At 39.0% G+C, this 26,518-nt stretch overlaps 1 protein-coding gene across 1 annotated transcript in view; it reads left to right on the top strand.

Annotated features, from left to right (window-relative positions):
• The window catches only part of CNTNAP5 (contactin associated protein family member 5), a 1,040,042-nt gene that overhangs the window by 862,007 nt on the left and 151,517 nt on the right, over positions 1-26,518 (top strand). The window contains exon 18 of the mRNA XM_024981085.2: positions 24,256-24,495. Within this exon, the coding sequence (XP_024836853.1) occupies positions 24,256-24,495 (240 nt within the window). The remainder of the gene's footprint in view (positions 1-24,255; positions 24,496-26,518) is intronic.

Below are 26,518 nucleotides of genomic sequence, written 5' to 3' on the forward strand. Positions count from 1 at the left end.
CATCCCTTAGGTGGCTGCCTGATACTTGCACAGAAAAATAGCCTGGTCCCCAAGCATACATCTCCCCACTGATCATTCCCTCCTTGAGACTCAGAATCAGCCTTTAAATAAGTTGCTCATCTGAGCTGACTGCCATTGCTGGCAATAGGGCCTGGGGGGCTCAAACATCTTTCACTGAGCCTTTCATTCATTCTTTCCATAAATATTAAGTGAGTACCAAAAACAAATCAGGTTCCTTGTTGGATGGTGGGAATTGAAAGATGACTTATGCAATAAAACATCTTTTTCAAGTGCTCACTGTGTGTGTGTGTGTGTGTGTGTGTGTGTGTGTGTTGTGTGTGTGTGTGTGTGTGTGTGTTGTGGGAGACAGAGAGAGACAGAAATAGAGAGAATTTCACCACATTAGTCCATATAGGAAAAGAAAGGTTCACATTATTGCTATAATTTAGGAGGGATTCTTTGAAATTAGGTTGAGCAGGGCATATATAGGTTTAAAGTACAAAACAGAGCTGTAAATGTTAGGTATATTGTATTATTATCAAAGCCAAGACACTGGTCTTATCTGAAACTTGAAATTCAGATGCTTAGAACAGTAGTACCAATAAGTTCCAAAATTTGCCAGTATACCCAGGTTTAAGTTTTTTTCCTTATGTATTTATTTTATCAGCTCACACTATATAGCTTTACTGCTAGTAATGAAATGTCATCAACTATCAATGGATGTATCTTAATTGCTTTCTTGAAATCCGGGTCTGTGCAACTTTTAACTCTGAGTAAAGTTGTCACTAAGAACACACCAACTAAAAGAAAAGAAGTAACAGAATATGTAATCTGTCTTTCCAACAGTAATCATATTTCTTTCTTCATCTATCATGTTTTACATATTCAGCAGAAGCTAAGACATAAGTGATTAAGAGCATTTTTATGAATGATGATGAAAAGGCATTCACTTAATTAACCTACATAAGCGATATGATTTACTATTAAAATGTATATTTTTAATTTATATTGATGTCTTAATTCTATTTAAACATAACATTTTATTGCTCTGAATAAGTTTGCTAGTCATCAAGATTTAATGTCTTTTTTGGTATAATCAATTCAAGTACTTTGCAATTTTCATAAATTATATTCCATGCCAAAGTTTAATTTATCTTCAGGCTATATTGATGAATCTTTCTGGTTGAAAGGTGTGTATAAAGATGGAATTTTCAATCCCTTCATGCAAATTTCATGTAGTTATGAAATTATCATACAGCTTGAAAATGTGACAAACTTTGTGCAAGTTGAAAGTGAAAAGAGGCAGCTGTGTTTCTTGCAGGTTTTAATCTCTAGACATTTCTGTTAAATTGATCACAAATGCAGTGAATAAAAGCTTGTCTATGGGTCTGGAGGAGACACCTTGCTCAAGCTGCTGCCAAGGTCAGCTACTGCAAGAGCACCTGTTTCTGTTATGTTTCTTTCTAATAAGTTCCATCTCAGATGTTACTATGCTTTATTGAATTTGGCTTAATATACTTGAAGAAGAAAAAATGCCATTGGAGGTCATTTAGTCTGTTGGTTTGAATTTTACTGTTTAATGTTCAGTCTGCTTAGAAATGTTGGGTGGCAAAAAAAAAAAAAAATTGAAGTCTTGATATTTCCATTTTGTATGGTTCAGGGGTTAAAAAAACAAACAAGCAAGCAAACAAACAAAAACCCTCTACTTAGCTAGAGCAGCCAAAATTAATTGCATTCTCTATCATTCAGAAATTTTGTCCCTGGATTTTTATACTTGCTAGGCAGAAAAACTATGATTGCTGTGTGCTTTTTTCCTTTAATTTTTTAAATTGAAGTATAGTTGAATTACAATGTCGTGTTAGTTTCAAGTGTATAGCAAAGTGACACCATTCTACGTATCCATATAGGCATTCTTTTTCAGGTTCTTTTCTGAATATAGGTTATTACAAAATATTGAGTATAAGTCCCTGGTGCTATATAGTAGGTCCTTGTTGGTTATCATTTGGTTAACTGGATAGATTGAATGTGACGTTACTTAAATATTCATTTGGATATGTCTGTCTAGACACTTTTAACCACTGAAGGATCTTTCAATCAAAACAGACTGTGGTTCAGCATGGTAATCACTGGTATTGCTGTTGTGTCCATGAGTGCTTCCTAAGTACCAGATTGAATTTTATAGAATGGATGCACCTCTTAGCAATGCTCCTGTCATTGGAATGTGAAATGTTGAAGTGCTGATACCCAAGTCAATGCATGCTGGATTCCCAGAATCAATATTGTAACTGCAGACTTTTATTTCCCTGGTAGTTAGGGACAGTTGCAACCATGCCATTTCAGTGGTGGCATCTTTTGAATAGAGTAGGAGAAATTTCATAACACGAGCTTCTGAGATGAACGCAGCAAGCTTGGGATTGTTTCAGCTTTAAAACCCTTGGCTGCATAATCCCTCTCTTTTGCTATTCCTTACTCCTCTGTCCATGGGATTCTCCAAGTAATCCCATGGACAGAGGAGACTGGTGGGCTACAGTCCATAGGGCTGTAAAGAGTTGGACACTACTGAGTGACTTAGCATGCATGTTCTAGCTTTTCAAGTCAATATGAGGATGAGGCAAGAGAAATCTAAGAAGTAGCACCTTTTACTAAAAGTGAAATGAAGAGATCTAGGTTTGAACTCCAGGTCAACTGCCATCAGATCTTGGGACACTAGTAGGAAAGCAAATAGCCTAAATGGACACATTGTCTTTATTTGCAGAATGAAATTGATGAGTATGGTAATGGAACTCTTACAACTTGTGGATATGCTATCATCTCCATGTGTATGTTAGACATGACAATTATGCTTACCCTCATGCCTGTGTGTATGTAACAGCAAGGAAAATATCTCATTGTCCCCAAATCTGACGTCTAATCTTTCCTAATATGTTGGGATTATAGTCTAGACACTTTGTAGAGCTGTGAGACTGAGTCTTATTTTGTGTTACTTTACTTTTTTCTTACCTTTTTGGCCTTTCATGAACCTTTTTTTTTCTTTTTCTTTCTTTTTTTTGGCTCAGCTGCTTTATTTGTATCAAAATAAATTGAAGTAACTCCCACTTAGAACTCCTTGGGGAAAATATCACATTAACTTGATAAATCATAAAGTTGCAGAGTCTCACCCTGCCCCTCTGTGCTGCGCCTGCTTCCACACCAGTTGGGAATTATTATTCCTATTTTCAGATGAAGCATGTCAAACGTGGCGAGGTCAGCGGTGAAGGCAGGCAAAGCAGTGCTCATTTGCTCTGTGCCCTGACACGTGATGGTGCCAGAGTCTCTCTGTGAAATAGTTACTTACATTTACTCTTGAGAGTGCCCCACAAGGATGGCTTTCCTGACACAGGCCAGAAGAGTTTTCTATCAGAAAAGATGTATGTCTGCACAGGAGGAGATATACATCCTTTTCACATTAAGGAAGAATTAGGCAATCACCTTTAGGCATATTTGTTACGCAAAACCATTGCTGTGTGAAGGACGTCAATGGTGAGAAGTGAAGATATCATTGTCTTTCTACATCCTATACTTTCTGATGATAAGGTCTGATTTACCAAAAGTTTTTTTCAAAGCTAAATATGTCAAGTATGCTTGAATCATTTTAGCAAAAAATATTAATACAGGATTTCTAATATTTCTTGTAATAGTTCAGTAAGAGGAGGTGTCCTGATTCATTTAAGAAGTTCATAGCAGACCTCAGTACACTAGCAGGCAAGTCCTATGAATGCTTTGCTTCCTCAGTGCTTCTATGATAAAGAAAAAAACAAGAGCCACCTGCTTCCTCTTGCACTTTTTTTCCCCCCCAACACCATATATGCTCCACAAAATCAGATTCTTAGAATTTGAACATACTTAAAAAAAAAAAAAAACAAAAAAAACATTAGTTCTTTTTATTGACAGAGAAGTAAATGATTAAATGACTCTTCCAGTGACTTACCTGGCAGTCCAATGGTTAAGACACTGCACTTCTAATGCATGGAGCAGGGGATCAGTCTCTGGTTGGTGAACTAAGATCCTGAATGTTGTGCAGCACAGCCAAAAGGGAAAAAGAAAAAACAAAAAAGCAAATGATTCCTTCCACTACATGATGCCTCATTTTGAAGTTGTTGATCATTGTTAAATCCACCCTGAAGCCCATGTTAGTTTTCTCTGCTCCTAATATTCCAAAACCCTTTTGGAAATGTTTATCAACAATCTCTAAAACTTTAACTGAAGCTCATTTTGTCACATACTGGCTGCATTGGATTGTTAATGGGCCATTGATGGAGAATGTAGACTTTTCTTATTCGGTTTCACTGTTTAAATTTTTAATTCTGCCTTTGAGAAAACATATCTCAAAGCATGCCATCTTTTTTTTTTAAAGAGAAGTACAACATGGCATCATTTTTCTCAGGCAGCCCAGGGAGAAAAGCCCTGAGATTTGGACCACAACAAAAACTCAATGATGGAAGCAGTCATTCCGATTACCCTGGCACCTCCGGTCATCAAAATCTGTAACTCAGTAAAGAAACAAAACATTAATACAGAACTGTTTATGTGGAGCCAGGGTGATAGTTATAAAAAGGAACTCAAACCAGACCTTTCTGAGAAATAAAACAGTACTCTCTGGACATTCAAGGACCTAAACTGAGGGAAATGAGAAGCTGCTTGTCTTTTCCAAAGCCAAGATGCTATTGAGCTTATGTAACTAGGACGTCCAGGGAAGCTTCAGTTTAGAAAAGAATGGACCCAGCCAGGCATGCTGATGCTGCAATGCTGCCTATAACTTGTTTCATATCTGCAAGGCTCTGGCAACAAAGCTGATGACTAAGAAGAGGAGAGAAGAAAGCCTTGGAGGAGAGTGATGGAGCAGAAGAAGACATCATCAAACCCTCTGAACATGTGACTGGCAGATTTACACTCTGGTCTCATTGTAGTATCAAATTTCTTCTGATTCAGAGAGAAAAGAATTTGGCTTCAGCGCCACTTGTGTTGGGGAAGACAATTCTGTAGAAGAGGTGAAAAGTGCCATGTTTTAATTCAGCTTCCTGCTTCATCATCCATGTCTCAGGCTAAAGATTAAGGGTCATCACAGGCCCTATCTGTGATGTGTAGAGAGGCTGAGGAACCTGAGGTAGGCAGTCTCTGGGATGTGCTGCCCAGGTACCCATTCAAGAAGGCTCTGCCACTGGGAGTGCTGTTGGAAGACAGTCTTTCTCTGTCTGTCCTTTCAGCTACTGCACCTGCTGCCAAGATACACCCAGACAACAGTCAGTTGACTCCAGAATACAAAGACCCAACCATTTTGGCCCAAGGAAGCAAATCTCTGATCGATTTTTCTTGCTCTGCCACTCTCCATGGGGCTGTTCTAGATGGTCAGACCTGTCCCAGAGCTCACTTCTCTGCCCATTTATGCTTCTTTCCCCTCTGGATCAAAGATGTGTTTCCTAAAGTTTCCCCCTAAAAAACACCATGCCTCTTTAATTTCATCTCAAGCCTGTTTTCTGGAGAACCCTAGCAGTGGCAGAATGACATGGATTTATTGTGCAAAATATACACAGAGACACACATACACACACTTTTTAAAATCAAAGTAACTGTCTTTGATTTAAGAAATTTATTTTTCATTCCTCCCAGGCATTAGCCATAAAATATTGCCTACTCTTCTCCCATTTTCTTCTTAAAAGTACTCTTTAAATTTAATGGGTTCCTTAGAGTCAAGTTTGTATTGTTGTGATTCATACTCTCTCTTATTTTTGGTGGCCCGGCATGTGGAATCTTAATTACTGGGCCAGGAATTGAACCCACATCTCCTGCATTGGAAGCAGAGTCTTAACCATGAGACTATCAAGGAAGTCTCTGACTCATAGTCTTCCAATGGTATTTTCCCTCAAACTAGGATGGGTATGAGTTTGAGTTTCCCTCAAACTACCCTCAATTTACCTGGCAGACTCCTCTTCATTGATGATGCAAAAGATTAAAAAAGTTCTTTAAATATCTTCTTCTTATTATTATTTGTCCTAAGTATTATGTACTGTGGGGTTAAGATCTTTCCTGTAACAGTTTTTACTTTCTAATGATGAACAGCACCATTTTAGCTGATACTAGTTGTATGTGTTAAAAATCAAATCTTCCAAAAGCTAAAATCATGAGTCTCAGGCAAATAGAAAATGAACGTGTCAAAGATTTTATTTCACTCATTAATTAATGAGGAAGCCATTAAGATGTCATGACCAGTTCAGAGAACATCTAAAAAGCTAGGATATGGTGTGGGGAATTTAACAACAAAGAGAGGACAAAGTTGTGATATTAGATATGAAGCTCTTGCTTACCATGCCATCTTTGGAGGTATCTGTTACACTGGAAAGAAATTACCTGCATCCCCACTGGACGAATGTCATCTATGACTTTTTGTTTTATTTCCAAGTTTCAACTTATTTTTGCTGATAAGACAGTGTTGATGATGTGTCCCTAGTCACATGGCAGCCACCACTTCCACAAAGGAAGCTGGAATAAGAAAGAACCCCAAAGTGATTACTGCACAATTGCATCAAAATGTCACAGCAATGTTAGTATATTGGATTGTGAGAACTGTTTGTCATGAATTGCCCTTGCTCCTATTCTTTTAGTGAATTGTAGGCTCCTTTTGTATTTCAAGGTCTCCCGGGCTTAGCTGTAAAATCACTCTGGGGTGGCTGGGACTATTAGGGAAAATTCTTAAAGCTTATAATTACAGACTTAACTTTATTGACTAATTTCTTTGAATGGGCCTATGGTTCAACTTTTGAGGTAATCTCTGTTCTCAGCAGGGTCTCCCAGGAGAAAACTAATCAGATTTCCAGGGCCCTAACATCCAGGAAACCCTGAAACTGCTGTCAGTCAGGTAATGACTTGGCCTGGCAGCCAGCCTGGAAGAAGTGAATAGCTTCTCTGGCTGACTCTAGAAAAGACCTGGGGCTCATATTGCTATTGCAATAAGTTGGTTTAAGGCTATTTTTGATAGTGACTTTACTGGTGATACTTCATCTTTAAAAACTGTGGCAGAAGGAAGCACAGTGAGGGGTGAATTGGCTTTCCTTTTTATGAGATGGGAGATGATCCTTTTAGTCAAAATGGCTCATGTTGCAATTCCATACTCTGATTAGGATTATGGTGGACTTTCCTGCCTCATTATCTTCTTTTTAAAATCATTTGAAAGAGCATTTTTTACTTTTTTAATTTAAATTTATTTTATAATAGAGTATAGTTGATTGACAATCTGTTAATCTTTGACAATAATTTGACATAATTTGACAATCTATGTGTTATTTTCATGTGTACAGCGAAGTGATTCAGTTATACATACATATGCCCACTTTTTTTTAGATTTTTTTCCCATGTAGATTATTACACTGTATTGAGTAGAGCTCCTTGTGTCACACAGTAGGTCCTTGTTGGTTATCTATTTTACATATTGCCATTATCGTTTAGTCCGTCGCTCAATTTTGTCCAACTCTTTGTGACGCTAGGGACCACAGCCAGCCAGGCTCCCCTGTCCATGGAATTCTCCAGGGAAGAATTCTGGAGTGGGTTGCCATGCCCTTCTCTAGTTTTACATATGGAGAATCCCATGGACGGAAAAGCCTAGTAGGCTGCAGTCCATGGGGTCGCACAGAGTCGGACGCGACTGAAGCGACTTAGCAGCAGCAGCAGCAGCAGTGTGTATATGTTAATCCCAACCTCCTAATTTATGCCTCCTCCCTTTCCCCAATGGTAACCATAATTTCGTTTCCTTGTCTGTGTGTCTATTTTTGTTTTTTGAATAAGCTCATTTCTGTCATTTATTTCAAACTCCATGTGTCAGTGATACCATATGGTATTTGTCCTTCTCTCTCTGACTTACCTCACTTGATATAACAATCTCCAAATCCATCCATGTTGCTGCAGATGCCTGCCCTATCAAATGATGTTCTCTCAGGGGTATCTCCAGATGAGATGCAAAACTGTACTTCAGAGAATTCTTTGGGAAGACAGTTGGACCACTAAGTCAACCACCTAGAACTATGTTGGGAGTTGTCCCTACTGCTCCACAATTCTGTAGGCAACAGAAACAGGAATAATTCAAGTGCTTGCTTGTTTCTTTCTCCTTATCCTGAATTATAAATAATAACCATATGGGGATTTCCATAGAATACCCATATACCACTCTACTGGGCAAAATCTTGTGCTTTGTCACCATTCTGCTAAAAAGAAGGCAAATGCTTATTTTTGGCTTGTGGTCTTGAGGGGGCGGGGGGAAACCTTTACAGAAAACCAAGACGAATATTACATATGGACTCCAATACACACATCAGGCACAAACATGCTGATTCTGAGAAAGATGTTTGCTAATGTCCAAATAACACATAGATTAATAAAGGATTTTTATAAATATACACAATTCTAGATATAGCAAGGTGGTTCTTTTTTGAAACTTGAAATAATTTTTAAATTACTCAAAAAAGATTGGAAGCATTATGCATAATACACATAATAAATGAAAATTTATTTTAAATTATTCCATCAATACACAAATACATGTTTGCTATAAAATTATTCAATAATAATCCTAGTGCTCTTCCTAGAGACAACTGATATTAGGCCACTGTGATACTTTCCTGGCCTCATTCGAGGCAGTCACATACATTTAAATACACTAAGGAAACACCATGCAGTATTATTATTTGTGTACTTACATAAGCAGGGCTTCCCTGGTGGCTCACACAGTGAAGAATCTGCCTGCAGTGCAGGAGACCTTGGTTACATTCCTGAGTCTGGAAGATCCACTGGCGAAGGGAATGACAACCCACTCTAGTATTCTTGCCTAGAGAATTCCATGGACAGAATAGCCTGGCAGGCTACAATCATGGGTTGCAAACAGTTAGACACAACTGAGTAACGAACACTTTCACTGTTTTCACTTTTTTTTTTTTCTTTTTTACATAAGCAGTATACTTATATGTGTTATACCACAGTGTGCTTGCTAGTTTTGTTTTTTTGCATTTTTGTTTAATATATGCCATGGGAAACATAGCATGTCAGTATAAATAGCATATGATTTTAAACTGCTATATTGTATTTTACTCATATTTTTAGCTTTTGTTTATGTTATTGTTTTGTTTTCTACTATTTTTATGTCTTCATTTAATATGGAATTTGTTTGAGGTAGTATTGTAACTTTATTTTCCAAAATATTATTTCTATCTCCATTTATTTCATGGTTCTTTCTCTCCCTAGCTACTTAGAATCTCTCTCTCTCTCTCTCTCTATATATATATATATATATATATAAAATAAGGTATGAAATGTCTCTCTATACAGAATGTGTTTATGAAATGGATAACCAACAAAAACGTATTGTATAGCACATGTAACTCTGCTCAATGTTATGTGCCAGCCTGGATGGGCAGGGAGTTTGGGGGGAAATGGACATGTATATGTATGGCTGAGTCCCTTCACAGTTCACCACAAAATATCACAACATTGTTAATTGCATATATCCCAATGCAAATGTTTTTGCTGTTTAAAAAATTACAATAAAAAGATATTGGAAAAAAAAGGAAGAAAAATACGTTTCTGAATTTCCTGCTCTGTTTTATTTATGTAGTTTTCTTTCCAGGTCCTGTTTCAACATTATACTTATAGGGCATATTTTAATATTGAATAGAACATCCCTCTCTGCTCACCCACCCCGCCAACACAAGGACAGATGATTCCTTTTCAACACTCTGTTAACTACTAATAATTATTTTCTTTATGGTTCTTAGAATTAGCTTTTCATGTTATATGAAAATAATTTTTCTTGGGTTATTCTCTGGGATTTTATTGCATTGAAGAGAATAACTATACATTCCTAAATTATATCAAAGCATGTTCCATCTATTCTAAATGAATCAAGGTAAATTTTTTTTATTTTCCTTTTTACAGTCCTTTACAGTCCTAGATCTTAAGTTAATTTCTGGATGTTTGGCTGCTTTTGTTGATGAATAAGATTCTTTTCTTGCTATCACATGGTCTAATTGGTTATTGTTGCTCTATAGGAACATAATTGATTTTGTATATTGATATTTATACCCATCCACATTCTTATATTTTTATTTTGATTGGAATAGCTTGCCATTTTTATTTTGGGAACTAGAACTAAGGACGGAAGTTCATAACACTGTACAGGAGGGGAAGATCAAAAACATCCCCAAGAAAAAAGAAATGAAACAAGGCAAATGGTTGTCTGAGGAGGCTTGATAAACAGCTGAGAAAAGAAGAGAAGTAAAAGCAAAAGAGAAAGGAAAATATACACCCAACTAAATGCAGAGTTCTAAAGAATAGCAAGGAGAGATAAGAGGCCTTCTTAAGAGAACAATGTAAGGAAATAGAGAAGAATAATAGATGAGAAAGACTAGATCTCTTCAAGAAAATTAGAGATACTAAGGGAACATATCATGCAAAGATGGGCATAATAAGAGATAGAAACAGTAAGGAGCTAACAGATATAGATTACACAGAGGAAGTGACAAATAGATTCAAGGGATTAGAACTGACAGAGTGCCTGAAGAACTATGGATGGAGGTTCATGACATTATACAAGAGACAGGGATCAAGACCATCCCCCCAAAAAGCAATGCAAAAAAGAAAAATGGCTGTCTGAGGAAGCCTTACAAGTAGCTGTGAAAAGAAGAGAAGTGAAAAGCAAAGGAGAAATGGAAAGGCATACCCATTTAAATGCAAAGTTCCAAAAAATAGCAAGGAGAGATAGGAAAGCCTTCCTCAGTGATCAGTGAAAAGAAATAGAGGAAAACAATAGAATGGGAAAGACTAGAGATCTCTTCAAGAAAATTAGAGATGGCAAGGGAATATTTCATGCAAAGATGGGCACAATAAATGACAGATATGGTATGGACCTAACAGAAGCAGAAGATATTAAGAAGAGGTGGCAAGAATACACAGAAGAACTATACAAAAAACATCTCCATGACCCAGATAACCATGGTGGTATGATCACTCACCTAGAGCCAGAAATCCTGGAATGCAGTCAGGGGGACCTCAGGAAGCACTACTATGAACAAAGTGGAGGTGATGGAATTCCAGTTGAGCTCTTTCAAATCCTGGAAGATGATGCTGTGAAAGTGCTGCACTCAATACGCCAACAAATTTGGAAAATGCAGCAGTTGCCGAAGGACTGAAAAAGGTCAGTTTTCACTCCAATTCCAAAGAAAGGCAATACCAAAGAACACTCAAACTACTGCACAATTGCAGTAATCTCACATGCTATTAAAGTCATGCTCAAAATTCTCCAAGCCAGGTTTCAACAGTACATGAACTGTGAGCTCCCAGATGTTCAAGCTGGATTTCAAAAAGGCAGAGGAACCAGAGATCGAACTGCTAACATTCATTGGATCATGGAAAAGCAAGAGAGTTCCAGAAAAAAGCATCTATTTCTGTTTTTTTGACTATGCCAAGACTTTGACTGTGTGGATCATGACAAACTGTGGAAAATTCTTCAAGAGATGGGAATAACAGACCACCTGACCTGCCTCCTGAGAAACCTGTATGCAGGTCAGGAAGCAACAGTTAGAACTGAACATGGAGCAACAGACTGGTTCCAAATTGGGAAAGGAGTACATCAGGGTTGTGTATTGTCACCCTGCTTATTTAACTTATATGTAGTGTACATCATGAGAAACGCTGGGCTGGAAGAAGCACAAGCTGGAATCGAGATTGCCAGGAGAAATATCAATAACCTCAGATATGATGACAACACCCTTAGGCAGAAAGCTAAGAAGAACTAAAGACCTCCTGATGAAAGCGAAAGAGGAGAGTGAAAATTGGCTTAAAACTCAACATTCAGAAAACTAAGATCATGGCATCTGGTCCAATCAGTTCAGTTCAGTTCATTTGATCAGTCGTGTCCGAGTCTTTGCGACCTCATGGATTGCAGCATGCCAGGCCTCCCTGTCTATCACCAGCTCCCGGAGCTTACACAAACTCATGTCCATTGAGTTGGTGATGCCATCCAATCATCTCATACTCTGTCCCCTTCTCCTCCTGCCTTCATTCTTTCCTAGCATCAGGGTCTTTTCAAATGAGTCAACTCTTTCTGTCACCTTATGGCAAATAGATGGGGAAACAGTGGGAACCATGAAAGACTTTATTTTGAGGGGCTCCAAAATCACTGCAGATGATGACTGCAGCCTTGAAATTAAAAGACACTTAATCCTTGGAAGAAAAGTTATGACCAACCTAGACAGCATATTAAAAAGCAGAGACATTTCTTTGCTAACAAAGGTCCATCTAGTGAAAACTATGTTTTTTCCAGTAGTCATGTATGGATGTGAGAGTTGCTATAAAGAAAGCTGAGCACCAAAGAATAGATGCTTTTGAACTATGGCGTTGGAGAAGATTCTTGAGAGTCCCTTGGAATGCAAAGAGATCCAACCAGTCCATCCCAAAGGAAATCAACCCTGAATATTCATTGGTAGGACTGATGTTGAAGCTGAAACTCCAGTACTTTGGCCACCTGATGCAAAGAACCGACTCACTGGAAAAGTCCCTGATTTGGGGAAAGATTGAAGGCGGGAGGAGAAGGGGATTGACAGAGGATGAGATGGTTGGATGGCATCACTGACTCAATGGACATGAGTTTGAGCAAACTCTGGGAGTTGGTCATGAATAGGGAGGCCTGGTGTGCTGCAGTCCACGGGGTCGCAAAGAGTTGAACGCAACTGAGAAACTGAACTGAGCTGAATAGGCATAGAAGAGATTAAGAAGAGGTAGCAAGAATAAGAGCTGTACAAAAAAAAGATCTCAATGACTCGGATAACCACGATGATATCATTCACTTAGAAGTGGATATCCTGGATTGTGAAATCAAGTGGGCCTTAGGAAGCATTACTATGAACAAAGCTAATGTAGGTGATAGAATTCCAGCTGAGATATTTCAAATCCTAAAAGTTGTTGCTGTTAAATCACTTCACTCAATATTTGAAATGAGCCTTCAAATTTGGAAAGCTCAGCAGTAGCCACAGGACTGGAAAATATCGTTTTCATTCTGGTTCCAAAGAAGGGCAATGCCAAAGAATGTTCAAACTACCCTGTGATTGTATTCATTTCACATGGTAGAAAGGTCCATACAATTGCACTCATATCACTTGCTAGAAAGGTTATGCTCAAAGTCCTTCAAGGTAGTCTTCAACAGTATGTGAACCAAGAACTCCCAGATGTTCAAGCTTTATTTAGAAAAGGCAGAGGAACCAGACATCAAATTGCCAGCATCCATTGAATGGTAGAAAAAGAAAGAGAATTTCAGAGAAATATTTTCTTCTGCTTCATTGTCTATGCTAAAGCCCTTGACTGTGTGAATCACAGCAGAGTGTGGAAAATTCTTAACGAGATGGGCATACCAGTCTACAGTACCTGCCTCATGAGAAACCCGTGTGCAGGTCAAGAAGCAACAGTTAGAACTGGACATTGGAACAATGGACTGGTTCAAAATAGGGAGAGGGATCAGTCAAGAAAAACTCTCCAGAGAGCAGGAATAGAAGGAACATATCTCAACATAATAAAAACTATACATGACAAACCCACAGCAAACATTATCCTCAATGGTGAAAAATTTAAAGCATTTCCCCTAAAGTCAGGAAGAAGACAAGGGTGCCCACTTTCACCACTACTATTGAACATAGTTTTTGAAGTTTTGGCCACAGCAATCAGAGCAGAAAAAGAAATAAAAGGAATCCAAATTGGAAAAGAAGAAGTAAAACTCTCACTGTTTGCAGATGACATGATCCTCTACATAGAAAACCCTAAAGACTCCACCAGAAAATTACTAGAGCTAATCAATGAATATAGTAAAGTTTCAGGATATAAAATCAACACACAGAAATCCCTTGCATTCCTATACACTAATAATGAGAAAATAGAAAGAGAAATTAAGGAAACAATTCCATTCACCATTGCAACAAAAAGAATAAAATACTTAGGAATATATCTACCTAAAGAAACTAAAGACCTATATATCAATTCAGTTCAGTTCAGTTAAGTCGCTCAGTCATGTCTGACTCTTTGCGACCCCATGAATTGCAGCACGCCAGGCCTACCTGTCCATCACCAAATCCCAGAGTTCATATCAAACTCATGTCCATCGAGTCGGTGATACCATCCAGCCATCTCATCCTCTGTCATCCCCTTCTCCTCCTGCCCCCAATCCCTCCCTGTATCAAAGTCTTTTCCAATGAGTCAACTCTTCCCATGAGGTGGCCAAAATACTGGAGTTTCAGCTTTAGCATCATTCCTTCCAAAGAACACCCAGGACTGATCTCCTTTAGAATGGACTGGTTGGATCTCCTTGCAGTCCAAGGGACTCTCAAGAGTCTTCTCCAACACCACAGTTCAAAAGCATCAATTCTTCGGCACTCAGCTATAAAACACTGGTGAAAGAAATCAAAGAAGACAGTAATAGATGTTCATGGATCGGAAGAATCAATATAGTGAAAATGAGTATACTACCCAAAGCAATCTATGGACTCAATGCAATCCCTATCAAGCTACCAACGGTATTTTTCACAGAGCTAGAACAAATAATTTTACAATTTGTATGGAAATACAAAAAACCTCGAACAGCCAAAGCAATCTTGAGAAAGAATGGAACTGGAGGAATCAACCTGCCTGACTTCAGATTCTACTACAAAGCTACAGTCATCAAGACAGTATGGTACTGGCACAGAGAGAGAAATATAGATCAATGGAACAAAATAGAAAGCCCAGAGATAAATCCATGCACCAATGGACACCTTATCTTTGACAAAGGAGGCAAGAATATACAATGAAGAAAAGACAATCCGTTTGACAAGTGGTGCTGGGAAAACTGGTCAACCACATGTAAAAGAATGAAACTAGAACACTTTGTTACACCATACACAAAAATAAACTCAAAATGGATTAAAGATCTAAACATAAGACCAGAAACTATAAAACTCCTAGAGGAGAACATAGGCAAAACACTCTCCGACATAAATCACAGAAGGATCCTCTATGACCCACCTCCCAGAATATTGGAAATAAAAGCAAAAATAAACAAATGGGACCTAATTAAACTTAAAAGCTTCTGCACACAAAAAAAAAGGAAACTAAGCAAGGTGAAAAGACAGCCTTCAGAATGGGAGAATATAACAGCAAATGAAGCAATGAACAAAGAATTTATCTCAAAAATATACAGGCAACTCCTACAGCTCAATTCCAGAAAAATAAACGACCCAATCAAAAAATGGGCCAAAGAACTAAATAGACATTTCTCCAAAGAAGACATACAGATGGCTAACAAACACTTGAAAAGATGCTCAACATCACTCATTATCAGAGAAATGTAAATCAAAACCACTATGAGGTACCATCTCACGCTGGTCAGAATGGCTGCTATCCAAAAGTCTACAAGCAATAAATGCTGGAGAGGGTGTGGAGAAAAGGGAACCCTCTTACACTGTTGGTGGGAATGCAAACTAGTACAGCCATTATGGAGAACAGTGTGGAGATTCCTTAAATAACTGGAAATAGAACTGCCATATGACCCAGCAATTCCACTGCTGGGCATACACACCGAGGAAACCAGAATTGAAAGAGACACGTGTACCCCAATGTTCATCACAGCACTGTTTATAATAGCCAGGACATGGAAGTAACCTAGATGTCCATTAGCAGATGAATGAATAAGAAAGCTGTGGTACATGTACACAATGGAATATTACTCAGCCATTAAAAAGAATACATTTGAATCAATTCTAATGAGGTGGATGAAACTAGAGCCTATTATACAAAGTGAAGTAAGCCAGAAAGAAAAACACCAATACAGTATACTAATGCATATATATGGAATTTAGAAAGATAATAACGATAACCTTGTATGTGAGACAGCAAAAAAGACACAGATGTATAGAACAGTCTTTTGGACTCTGTGGGAGAGGGAGAGGGTGGGATGATTTGGGAGAATGGCATTGAAACATGTATAATATCATATGTAAAATGAATTGCCAGTCCAGGTTCGATGCATGATACAGGGTGCTCAGGGCTGGTGCACTGGGATGACCTAGAGGGATAGTACGGGGGTGGTGAGGGGGGGGGAGGTGGGAAGAGGGTTCAGGATGGGGAACACATGTACACCCATGGCGGATTCATGTTGATGTATGGCAAAACCAATACAATATTGTAAAGTAATTAGCCTCCAATTAAAATAAATAAATTCACTAAAAAATAAATAAATCTAAAAAAATAAAAGACTATATATTGTCACCCTGCTTACTTACTTCTATGCACAGTACATCATGTTAAGTGCCTGGTTGTATGCATCACAAGTTAGAGTCATGATTGCCAGGAGAAATATCATATGTATCAGAAATATCAGATAACCTCACCTATGCAGATGATATTACCCTTATGGCAGAAAGTGAAGAGGAACTAAAGAGCCTCTTGATGAAGGTGAAAGAGGAGAGTGAAAAAACTAGCCTAAAGCTCAAGATTCAGAAAATAAGATCATGGCATTCAGGCTTATCATTTCATGGCAATAGATGGGGAAGAAATGCAAACAGTGACAGATTTTATTTTCTCGGGCTCCAAAATCACTGTGGACAAGTGACTGCTGCCATGAAATTAAATGGCACTTACTCCTTGGAAGGAAAGTTATGACAAACCTGTGCTGTGTGCTCAGTCACTTCAGTCTTGTCTGACTTTTTGCTACCTATGGACTGTAGCCCACCAGGCTCCTCTGTCCATGGGATTCTCCAGGGAAGAATACTGGAGTGGGTCGCCATGCCCTTCTCCAGGGGATCTTCCCAACACAGGAATCACAAACCTAGACAGTATGTTAAAAAGCAGAGACATCAGTTTGTCTACAAAGGTCCCATATAGTCAAAGCTATGATTTTTCCACTAGTCATGGACCATAAAGCGAGTGGACCATAAAGAAGGCTGAGTGTCAAAGAACTGATGCTGGACTGTGATGCTGGAGAAGACTCTTGAGAGTCCTTTGGAGTGCAAGGAGATCCAACCAATCCATCCTAAAGGAAATCAATCCTGAATATTCATTGGAAGGACTGATGCTGAAGCCGAAGCTCCGATATTTTGGCCCCCTAATGCTGAGCCGACCCATAGGAAAATACCCTGATGCTGGGAAAGATTGAAGGCAGTAGGAGAAAGGGACAACAGAGGATGAGATGGTTGGATTGAATTACCGATTCTATGGACATGCGTTTAAACAAACTCTGGGAGATAGTGAAGGACAGGGAAGCCTGGCGCACTTCAATCCATGAAGTCACAACGAGTCGGACATGACTGAGCAACTGAAAAACAAAAACAACAAAATCCCCATTTTACTTTGTAGACATCCAGTTAGTGCCACCTGTATTAGTGTGTGTTTATTGATTCCTAAGCAAGCAATCTCTGTTTCTAGCAGAAGGTAAACAGACACATGCCTTATCCTTAAGGAAATGATATTTTTGGAATTAAAATGAGTGTCTCACTCTCCTACTCCCTTCAATCTTTCCCAGCATCAGGGTCTTTTCCACTAGGATTTCCTTCCAGTACCTGAATTCTGCCAACTGAAGGCGCAGGAACAAAAGAAAAAGTCACTGATGGTTAGCACATTTGTTTTGTTTTGCTTTGTTTTGTTTAACAAGTACATGCTAAACCTGCTGCTACCGAAAAATTTGAAATCTGTGTAGTAATGCATCTACACTTAATTCTTGACTTTAGGCAAAGTAATTTGTATAGATAACAGCTGCTCCAAGTTCAAGGAGAGAGAAAGTGTGAGAGGGAGAGTATGACACTGCGTAGTTTTGTGAAACAGGACCCTGACCTGGCACATTCAATGTTGTTCCAGAAAAAAGGTCCTCAGCAAAGAAGTTTTATTTGAATGTGTGTGATCCAGACCGCAGGCCCACACGAGAGAAACAGAGGCTCTTGTTCAGGGAGGGTACAAGGAATTGAGATGTTTTTCTGGAAGCAATGAGCATTTGTTGAGCTGACACAGGGCAATTTTCTAAGGCAGATTTAGAATGATGATGGTAACCTTTTTAAGAGTTGATTCATACTCAGTCCAAGGAAACATCATCATAATGAAGACACTTAATACCAAGGGCCAACAGAAGAGATTCATATAAAATTGCTTCTATGTAGGCTGGTGAACTAATAGTTTAGGCTGTTCAGAAGATTGATATGGAAGAGGGAATAAATGCACATGTGTATACTACTTGGTGGGAGAATCCACGGAAGAGATGAGAAGAAGAAAGTGGAAGCAGCACTTAGTTGTAGTACTGACCCAAACTGTTACCAAAAGTGGGGTCTGGCTGCTCACTGCTTGAAAGTCAATACTGGAGAGCAAAGTTGGTAGAAAGGAAAGTTTTCTTTGTTTTGGAGGTTGCCAACTTGGGGAGAGGACAGACCCCTGTCCAAAGTGACAATCAGTGCTCAACAACTTTTAAAGGAGAGGTTCAGGGGTGTATAGGCAGAAGGAGGGGGCTACATGCAAAAACAGCAGTCAGTTCTGACAGTCATTTGAAATTGGTCATGTAGTGGTCTGATTAGCATCATCTTGATTGTTTTGGGTAAAATTATCTTCAGTTCTGGGTAGATTTGTTCCCATTTCTTTGGGACCAGTTCTCCAAACTGTGATAACTTAGGTAATGGCTACAATCTGGTCTTCATGTAGTAAACTTCCAGCTGGTGAGGCTTTCAGTATGTACAAGACAGCTCATAGGGTATGGCTTAGAATATTATCATATACCCTGAGAAGGAACTAAAGGTCCTTGATTTTGTTTAGTGGCTAAACTATTATTTTGTCCTGTTTGACTGATTTCCTTTCTTTCTGCATCTTCTCACTTCTCTGATTAAATTTATTCTGTGACTAAGGTTTTTCTACAGACAAAGGCAGGCAGAGGACATGGGGTGGGGGAGGAAGGACCATACATCCCTGCTCCATTTCAAAATAGTCTAATCAAATAGCTCATTTTGGGATTTTTAGGGCTTTGAAGGTATCCAGGCGTTGAAGGTCAAGAGGTCCCAGTCTGACTCCTGGCTCTGGAATTGATTCTTGACTTTGGCCAAAGCAATTTCTTTGTCACTAAGTTTCCTCAACTCTGTAATGTGAATAATATGAAGAATTTCTTCTTTCCAAATGAATATTAAATGAGTTAGTTATACAGTTTCTAGCATATAGTAAGTATGTTTGAATTTTTTTTTAGAATTAGAAGCATTGTTCTGATTCTTAAACACGTTGCTTAATCTAGATTAAGTGCAAGCATCAGAAACATAATTCTCAGCTACTTTAAGAATAACTTCTTTTTATTGCTATGTTTCTTATTGTTCTTCTCCCAACTTTATAGTAAACTCTAGGCAAGAAAAAGATAAATAAGCTAAAAATATATGAGAGCAACAGCTGAAAATTCAAACACCTTCAAGGGCCAGAAAGGCAGTCTGAAAGAATGAAATTGTCCTGGTAAGGAATGGGGCCAAGTGGACAGTTCTTATCTTGTTGTAAATGAACTGATCCCAGGGCAGCTGAGCTTTGTCAATCAGGGAAGTAGCTTTTTTAACAGGTTTTCAGATTTTTCAATGGAAGACTTACTAGAATTTTTAAAATTATTCATATTTATTTATTTATTTACTCTGGGCCAAACCCAGTGCCAAAATAAGGGTATGGTCTTTTTTGTTTTTAAGTTGAAATATAGTTGATTTACAAAGTTGTGTTAGTTTCAGGTGTACAGCAGTGATCAGTTATACACATACATATTTTTTTCATATCCTTTTCGGTTATGCTGCTAAGTCACTTCAGTCGTGTCCGACTCTGTGTGATCCCACAGACGGCAGCCACCAGGCTCCCCTGTCCCTGGGATTCTCCAGGCAAGAACACTGGAGTGGGTTGCCATTTCCTTCTCCAATGCATGAAAGTGAAAAGTGAAAGGGAAGTTGCTCAGTTGTGTCCGACTCTTAGCAACCCCATGGACTGCAGCCTACCAGGCTCCTCCATCCATGGGATTTTCCAGGCAAAGTACTGGAGTGGGGTGCCATTATGGGTCATTACAAAATATTGAGTGTACTTCCCTGTGCTATACAGCAGGACCTTGTTGGTTACCTATTATAAATAGTAGTGTGTATCTATCTATAGGGTCACAAAGAGTGGGACGTGACTGAAGTGACTGAGCATAGCACCCACAAGAAATTTAAACAAGTATTTATTGGGTCTCCTGCTGTAGCAGGAGAGAGTGAGAATAAGTAGTATGTTCCCTTGCTCACTTCCGGAGTAGAGATCTAGCTGATTTCTTATATGGAGTGAGGGTAGGGACAGGTCCAGGAATCAGGCCAAAGGGATGGTTTAGGTGGAATCAGTCCTGAATATTCACTGGAAGGACTGAGGCTGAAGTTGAAGCTCCAATACTTTGGCCTTGATGCCAAGAGCTGACTCGTAGGAAAAACCCTTGATTCTGGGAAATACTGAGGGCAAGAGGAGAAGAGGGTGACAAAAGATGAGATGGTTTGATGCATCATTGATTCAATGGACATGAGTTTGAGCAAACTCTGGGAGATAGTGAAGGACAGGGAAGCCTGGCGTGCTGCAGTCCATGGGGTCACAAAGAATCAGACACAGTGGAGTGACTGAATTGAATAGATGGTGTTGTGTGCAGGGGGCATGTACAGTATCCTGTTCTGATTCTTCAGAAGTGGGAGTTGGGTTCTTTTGTGTTTTTTTTTGTATCTTGTTGTCCATAAATTTGGAGTGGGAAATGGCAACCCATTTCATTATTCTTGCTTGGAGAATCCCATGGACAGAGAAGCTTGATGGGCTGTGGTCCATGGGGTCACAAATAGACAGACCTAACTGAGCGACTGAGCACACACCCACATCCATAATTTGCCCCAATTGTGAACACACACAGGTATTTTCAGTCCGTTACAGTTTCTTTGTATTTTGTTGCTTGAGGAAACATTTCTCCGGGTGCAAGCACTGCAGCAAATATTATCCCAGGTCCCAGCTTTTCTCAGTTTAAGAAATTAAAGTGAGGGTGAGAAGAATTCAAGACTGTGGCTCTTAGTGTGGAGAGATGCTGATGGATCCAGAGATAATTAAGGGTGCAGATGAATAGGACAGGACTGAGGGAGAAGGACTGTGAGTGAGAAAGGGGAGTGAAGATTGTGGCAGCATTTTCTGTACAGTATTCAAGTTTCAGGAAAGATTCACACCTCCACCAACACAACACAAAATAGGTGACCTTGTCAGAAAAGGGAGTGTGCTTACCACCTGATTGGGCATGACTGTGTGGGTGGGGAGCATCTTTCTTGAAGCACTCTATTCTTAGTCTACAATATTACCTCTCCATAAGAAAAAGGAGCCTAACCTCTAGTTTTTCTCCCTCTTAAAGAATAAAAAGCAGCCAGGCGAAAATGGAAATTTAATTCATTGTGCAATTTGGTTCATATTCATTGTGTCATTGTGTTTTACCAGCATCTGCAATTGAAATGACCCCTTATTTCGGGTCATTCTCACCATACTTTATATGTCTCAAACACCAAGGAGTGTATTTCTGCTAGAAACATCACCCTAGCCACTTCTTCATTTATAAACGTGTTGACTAAGTCACACACAAGCAAGTGTGCAATAGATCTTGCATTCTCCATCTCTTCCTAGAAGAAAAATGCCACTAACAAGATATATGAAGAGTTATACAAATCCACCACAGGGAGTGACTACAAAATAAGGGGAATAATAAAACAAAACATTTGCCTACATCAGGTCTCCTCTCTTTATTCTACACCATCTCTAGCAAAGAAATAATGAACCTTTCTTCATGATCTGCTTGTGTTTATAATTGATTTATCTTGTGGTTAAAAGGAGATTTACTCACTAAAATTGAGACAGACAGGAGAAAGCAATTTGGGTTTGACCTTCTGGCCTGCTTGGGTATCACTTATCAGAACTGAAAACAGAGTGGAGTTCTATCACTCCTTCAGAATAAACACTAGATTAATTCTTTAGAAACATTTTGTCTCAATCTTGCAGAAGCAGCCAGTGAATACTGTATATATATTTATGGATCTGATAACCTGGTGTGATTCAGAGATGGCAGAATTCTCCCCACTTCCAACTCTTGCTTTTTGAAAATCTTTTTTATGTGTTTATTTTTATTTGTTTATATTGCTACACCAGGTCTTAGTTGCAGCATGTGGAATCTAGTTCCCTGACCTGGGGTTGAACCTTGTATCCCTGATTGGGAGTTGGGAGTCTTAGCCACTGAACCACCAGGGAAGTCCCTCAACCCTATTGCTAATTAACATTTTGTCTACCCTGCCAGGCTTGCAGATTTTTTATTCACATTATATATTCATTTATTTAACTTACAGCTTTGTTTCTTATTTATTGTGATATTCCTGGTCAGAGATAACATATTTAGAATTCATATTTGTATCCACTTTGATATGAATATATTTTTATTGAGTCACTTGCTGGACCAGGATTTAATAAAATTATAGCATGAATGACTACAAATAAATGAGGCTCAGAGAGATGATTTATACAATAAACAAATACCACCTCATTACCGCCATTGTTTTCCAACTTACCTTTTCTCCATTAGGACACTCTGTAGACCTTGGAGACTTTAATGTGTCCTCCATTTTTCCACTTCTATGGGCTTTAGGCCAAAGCATTGAACTTGAAATAGAATTTGTGTTTTGTAAGGACAGGCTGACTCTGTATCCTCTCTGAACTCTCCCAGAATTCCCAACACCAAATCAATAACTACTGATGGAATTTGGCTTAATCCTTGGCTTATTGTCTCTCTGCACACATTTTTCTTATATCCTCTGGTTTAGGTTGGTAGAATTCTAGGTTTCCAACAGTGACAAAACACTCTGTCACTTTGAATCTCCTCTGTTCCTGATTAATTTGCAACAAGCGTTGCAACTCTTTCTGAAGCCTTCGAGATGTACCCTCAGGAGAAAGTTGGGTTGCAATTCTTTTCTGCATTACAGAAGAAGAAATTTATTTTCCAAATAATGATTTGGGGGTAATCACTGGGAGATATATATACACATACATGCATGCACACACACACAGTCTACTAGTTCTAATCATTGTGAGGCTCAAGAAAAAAGAACAATGATTAAGGATGTAGCATATTCCATAATTTTAATTAAGCCTTGTAAATAAACACATGAAATAGACTGATTCTTATTTTAGAGATCAAGGAGCTGAGGCTTAGGGGATTCAGTCATCATGTGGTCATTATTGTCATTAGGTCTTATGGCTATTGGCATGGAGTTTGATGCCATGTCTGTCTGGTCCTAACATCCATCTCTTTATAGTACTTGACACAATGCTGCATAAGCTTTACAAAGTGGAATGTGCTCAGTCGTGTCTGACTCTGTGACCCCATGGACTGTAGCCCACCAGGCTCTTCTCTCCATGGAATTCTCCAAGCAAGAATACTGGCGTGGTAGCCATGCCCTCCTCCAGGGGATCTTCCTCCCCCAGAGACCAAACCCAGGTCTCCTGCATTGCAGGCAGATTCTTTACCCTTTGAGCCACCAGAGGAGCCCAAGCTTTACAAAGCTTGTTGCCTTTTCTAACTCAGTGCACCAAACAGCTTGCTTCTAACATTGCCAGAGGGACAGTCCCACTCTGTGCATTCACTTTCAGATAAATGTCTGCTATAGACAAAGATTGGGGCATCTCTGTTAGCTCAGTTGGTAAAGAATCCTCCTGCATGCAGGAGACCTAGGTTCAATCACTGGGTTGGGAAGATCCCCTGGAGAAGGGAAAGGTTTCCCACTCCAGTATTTTGGCCTGGAGAACTCCATGGACTATAGTCCATGGGGTCACAAAGAGCCAGACACAAGTGAGCAACTTTCACATCATTTTAGAGGAAGAATACATTTTATTTCATTTGCAAGGAGTCCAGTCATCTGAAGTTTCTATGTTAAACATGTCAAGTGGAGGATTCCACATGAACCATAGTTTTTTATTTTATTTATTTATTTTTTGAGAGGGGGAGTACTTTTTCCAGCCTTGAAACACATGCCCTTTTCCCCAGGTTCTTTGAATTCCTAATTCTCACTGGAAAATTTAATAGAAAAGTCCAACACATCATGCTAACAGATTACTAATTAAGTATTATCATTTTTGGGATATGAAACCTCAAAACTGTGAGCACTGTACCTAATATTTTTTCTCCTTTTATTTTTCACGGCTCAGGGGGAACATCATCAAGACAGAAAGGCTTCCTAGGATGCATACGCTCCTTACACTTGAATGGGCAGAAACTGGACCTGGAGGAGAGGGCAAAAGTCACGTCTGGAGTTCGGCCAGGATGCCCGGGCCATTGCAGCAGTTATGGCAGCATCTGCCACAATGGGGGCAAGTGTGTGGAGAAGCACAGTGGATACTTCTGTGATTGCACCAGTTCACCATATGAAGGACCCTTTTGCAAAAAAGGTACAATAGAAATCTATTTTTTCCCCACAGGTTGTGTTTTAGTGCCTACAGATTGTATTCATGTCACAGGAAACTCATGCCCTTAGAGAGTCCTCAAACATTCATTTACTCTCTCTCAATTTCCCTCTCTGCAGACTCTCTGGATTGCTTCTCAACATAATTACATATACACATCCTTCATGTGTGTGGTGGAGAAGGAAATGGCAACCCACTCCATTATTCTTGCCTAGAGTCCCATGGCAGAGGAGCCTGGTGGGCTACAGTCCATGGGGTGACACAGAGTTGGACACGACTGAAGCAACTTAGCATCAGCAGCAGCAGCATGTTTGTGGATCCTGGCAGTACAGTTGAATAGGATAGGTAGTAACGGGAAAACACACTTGATGTGGCCTAGAGCCAGCTGAGCCCTGGGAGAGGTGGACTGTCATTTCTGTTGTACTAACTTTCCTAATTCCAATTTCTTCATCCACAAATGTGATCAAATAATCATAGAATCTAGCCCTGGAAAACCTTGAGAGACCTTGAAGCCATCATGAATCATTTTTACAATAGGGAGAGTATAGGTAAGTTAATAATCCATATCATGTATTTAAAAAAAATAAAATCTCTCAATTCTGCAGGTGACATGAGTGGGGTCTGAGGCTTTAAAAGCCTTGCCCAGGGATTCACATTTAGTTCCTAAGTGGCTAAGAATGGAGCACAGGCATCAAAACCCCTGCCCTAGTACCCTTCCTAATCCTATAAATTAATTTCATTGGGAAAAGCTAATCATGTTGGATACACACACTTGAACAAGGACTGATGCTTATGGTGTAAATTCTCTAGATAAATTAAAACTGACTACAAACTATAAAAATTCATGATTCAGTATCAATACCTAGTGTTTTTCAACTAGAAGGACAAACGATTTGGTCTGCTATCAATCTTTGCAGAATCTTCTAAAGTTTATTCTATTGATGGAAAATAAAGATTGTTGGACAAAGAATGTAAACATTAGTTCAAGAGCAGCATTTAAACTATTAAAATAAAATGTTTTAATCACTTTGAAACACCATTTACATACAAACAATGATAGGAATTGCAAATAATTCTTGTCAGTTCATGAAAACACATCTTTCAAGCACCAGTAACAAAGTGTTTTATTTCATTCAACTTACTCTTAGAATTTAAAAATAATAGGAAAAAAAAAAAAAAACAACGCTCAATGTTCTTTTTAAAAGACTGTAATTTAAGCTTTTCATTCATTGACGCTGGCCTCCTCCCCAGTTAGTTTGAATCATTTGCTTATTGTTGCTGGAAAGCATTGTGCTCCTTGGGAGAAAATTACCGATACAAATTTTAGGGCCAGCAGAGTGGCAGGCCTGCATGGAAGATTGAACTAAAGCAGGTCCTGTGTTGGTAGGCTGTTCATGTCAGCTTCTGGGTTTTAACATTGGTGGAAATCTGTGGAATAATTTCCCCTGAAATTTGGAATGTCATCCTTAGACTGGCTCTACATGCTGCTGCTGCTAAGTCGCTTCAGTCGTGTCCGACTCTGTGCGACCCCATAGATGGCAGCCCACCAGGCTCCCCCATCCCTGGGATTCTCCAGGCAAGAACACTGGAGTGGGTTGCCATTTCCTTCTCCAATGCATGAAAGTGAAAAGTGCAAGTGAAGTCGCTCAGTCGTGTCCAACTCTTAGTGACCCCATGGACTAGAAGAAGCAAATAACACTAAGCAGAATAAACACTATCAAGCCCAAGTCCCTAAAATCGGCTAGCATTATTTTATAAGATCTATAACCAAGTGTTTGTTTGGTAAAAAAATAAAATATAAAGAAAAATGATAGAACTCTATGCATTTCTCCAGAGACACTTTTCAAACATCTCATAGATCATCTCACTCTAAATTTAGCCTAATTTCCCATTGGTTCCTTTCTTTGAAACAACTCCTATTCATTATCTTCTGTCCATGCCACTGCATCTTTTGACTGTATTTGTTGAAATATCTGCTGTGCTCTCTTCCTACATTTTAGTGTGATCT

The sequence above is a fragment of the Bos taurus genome, chromosome 2 (assembly GCF_002263795.3).
Source record: "Bos taurus isolate L1 Dominette 01449 registration number 42190680 breed Hereford chromosome 2, ARS-UCD2.0, whole genome shotgun sequence".
NCBI lineage: Eukaryota > Metazoa > Chordata > Mammalia > Artiodactyla > Bovidae > Bos > Bos taurus.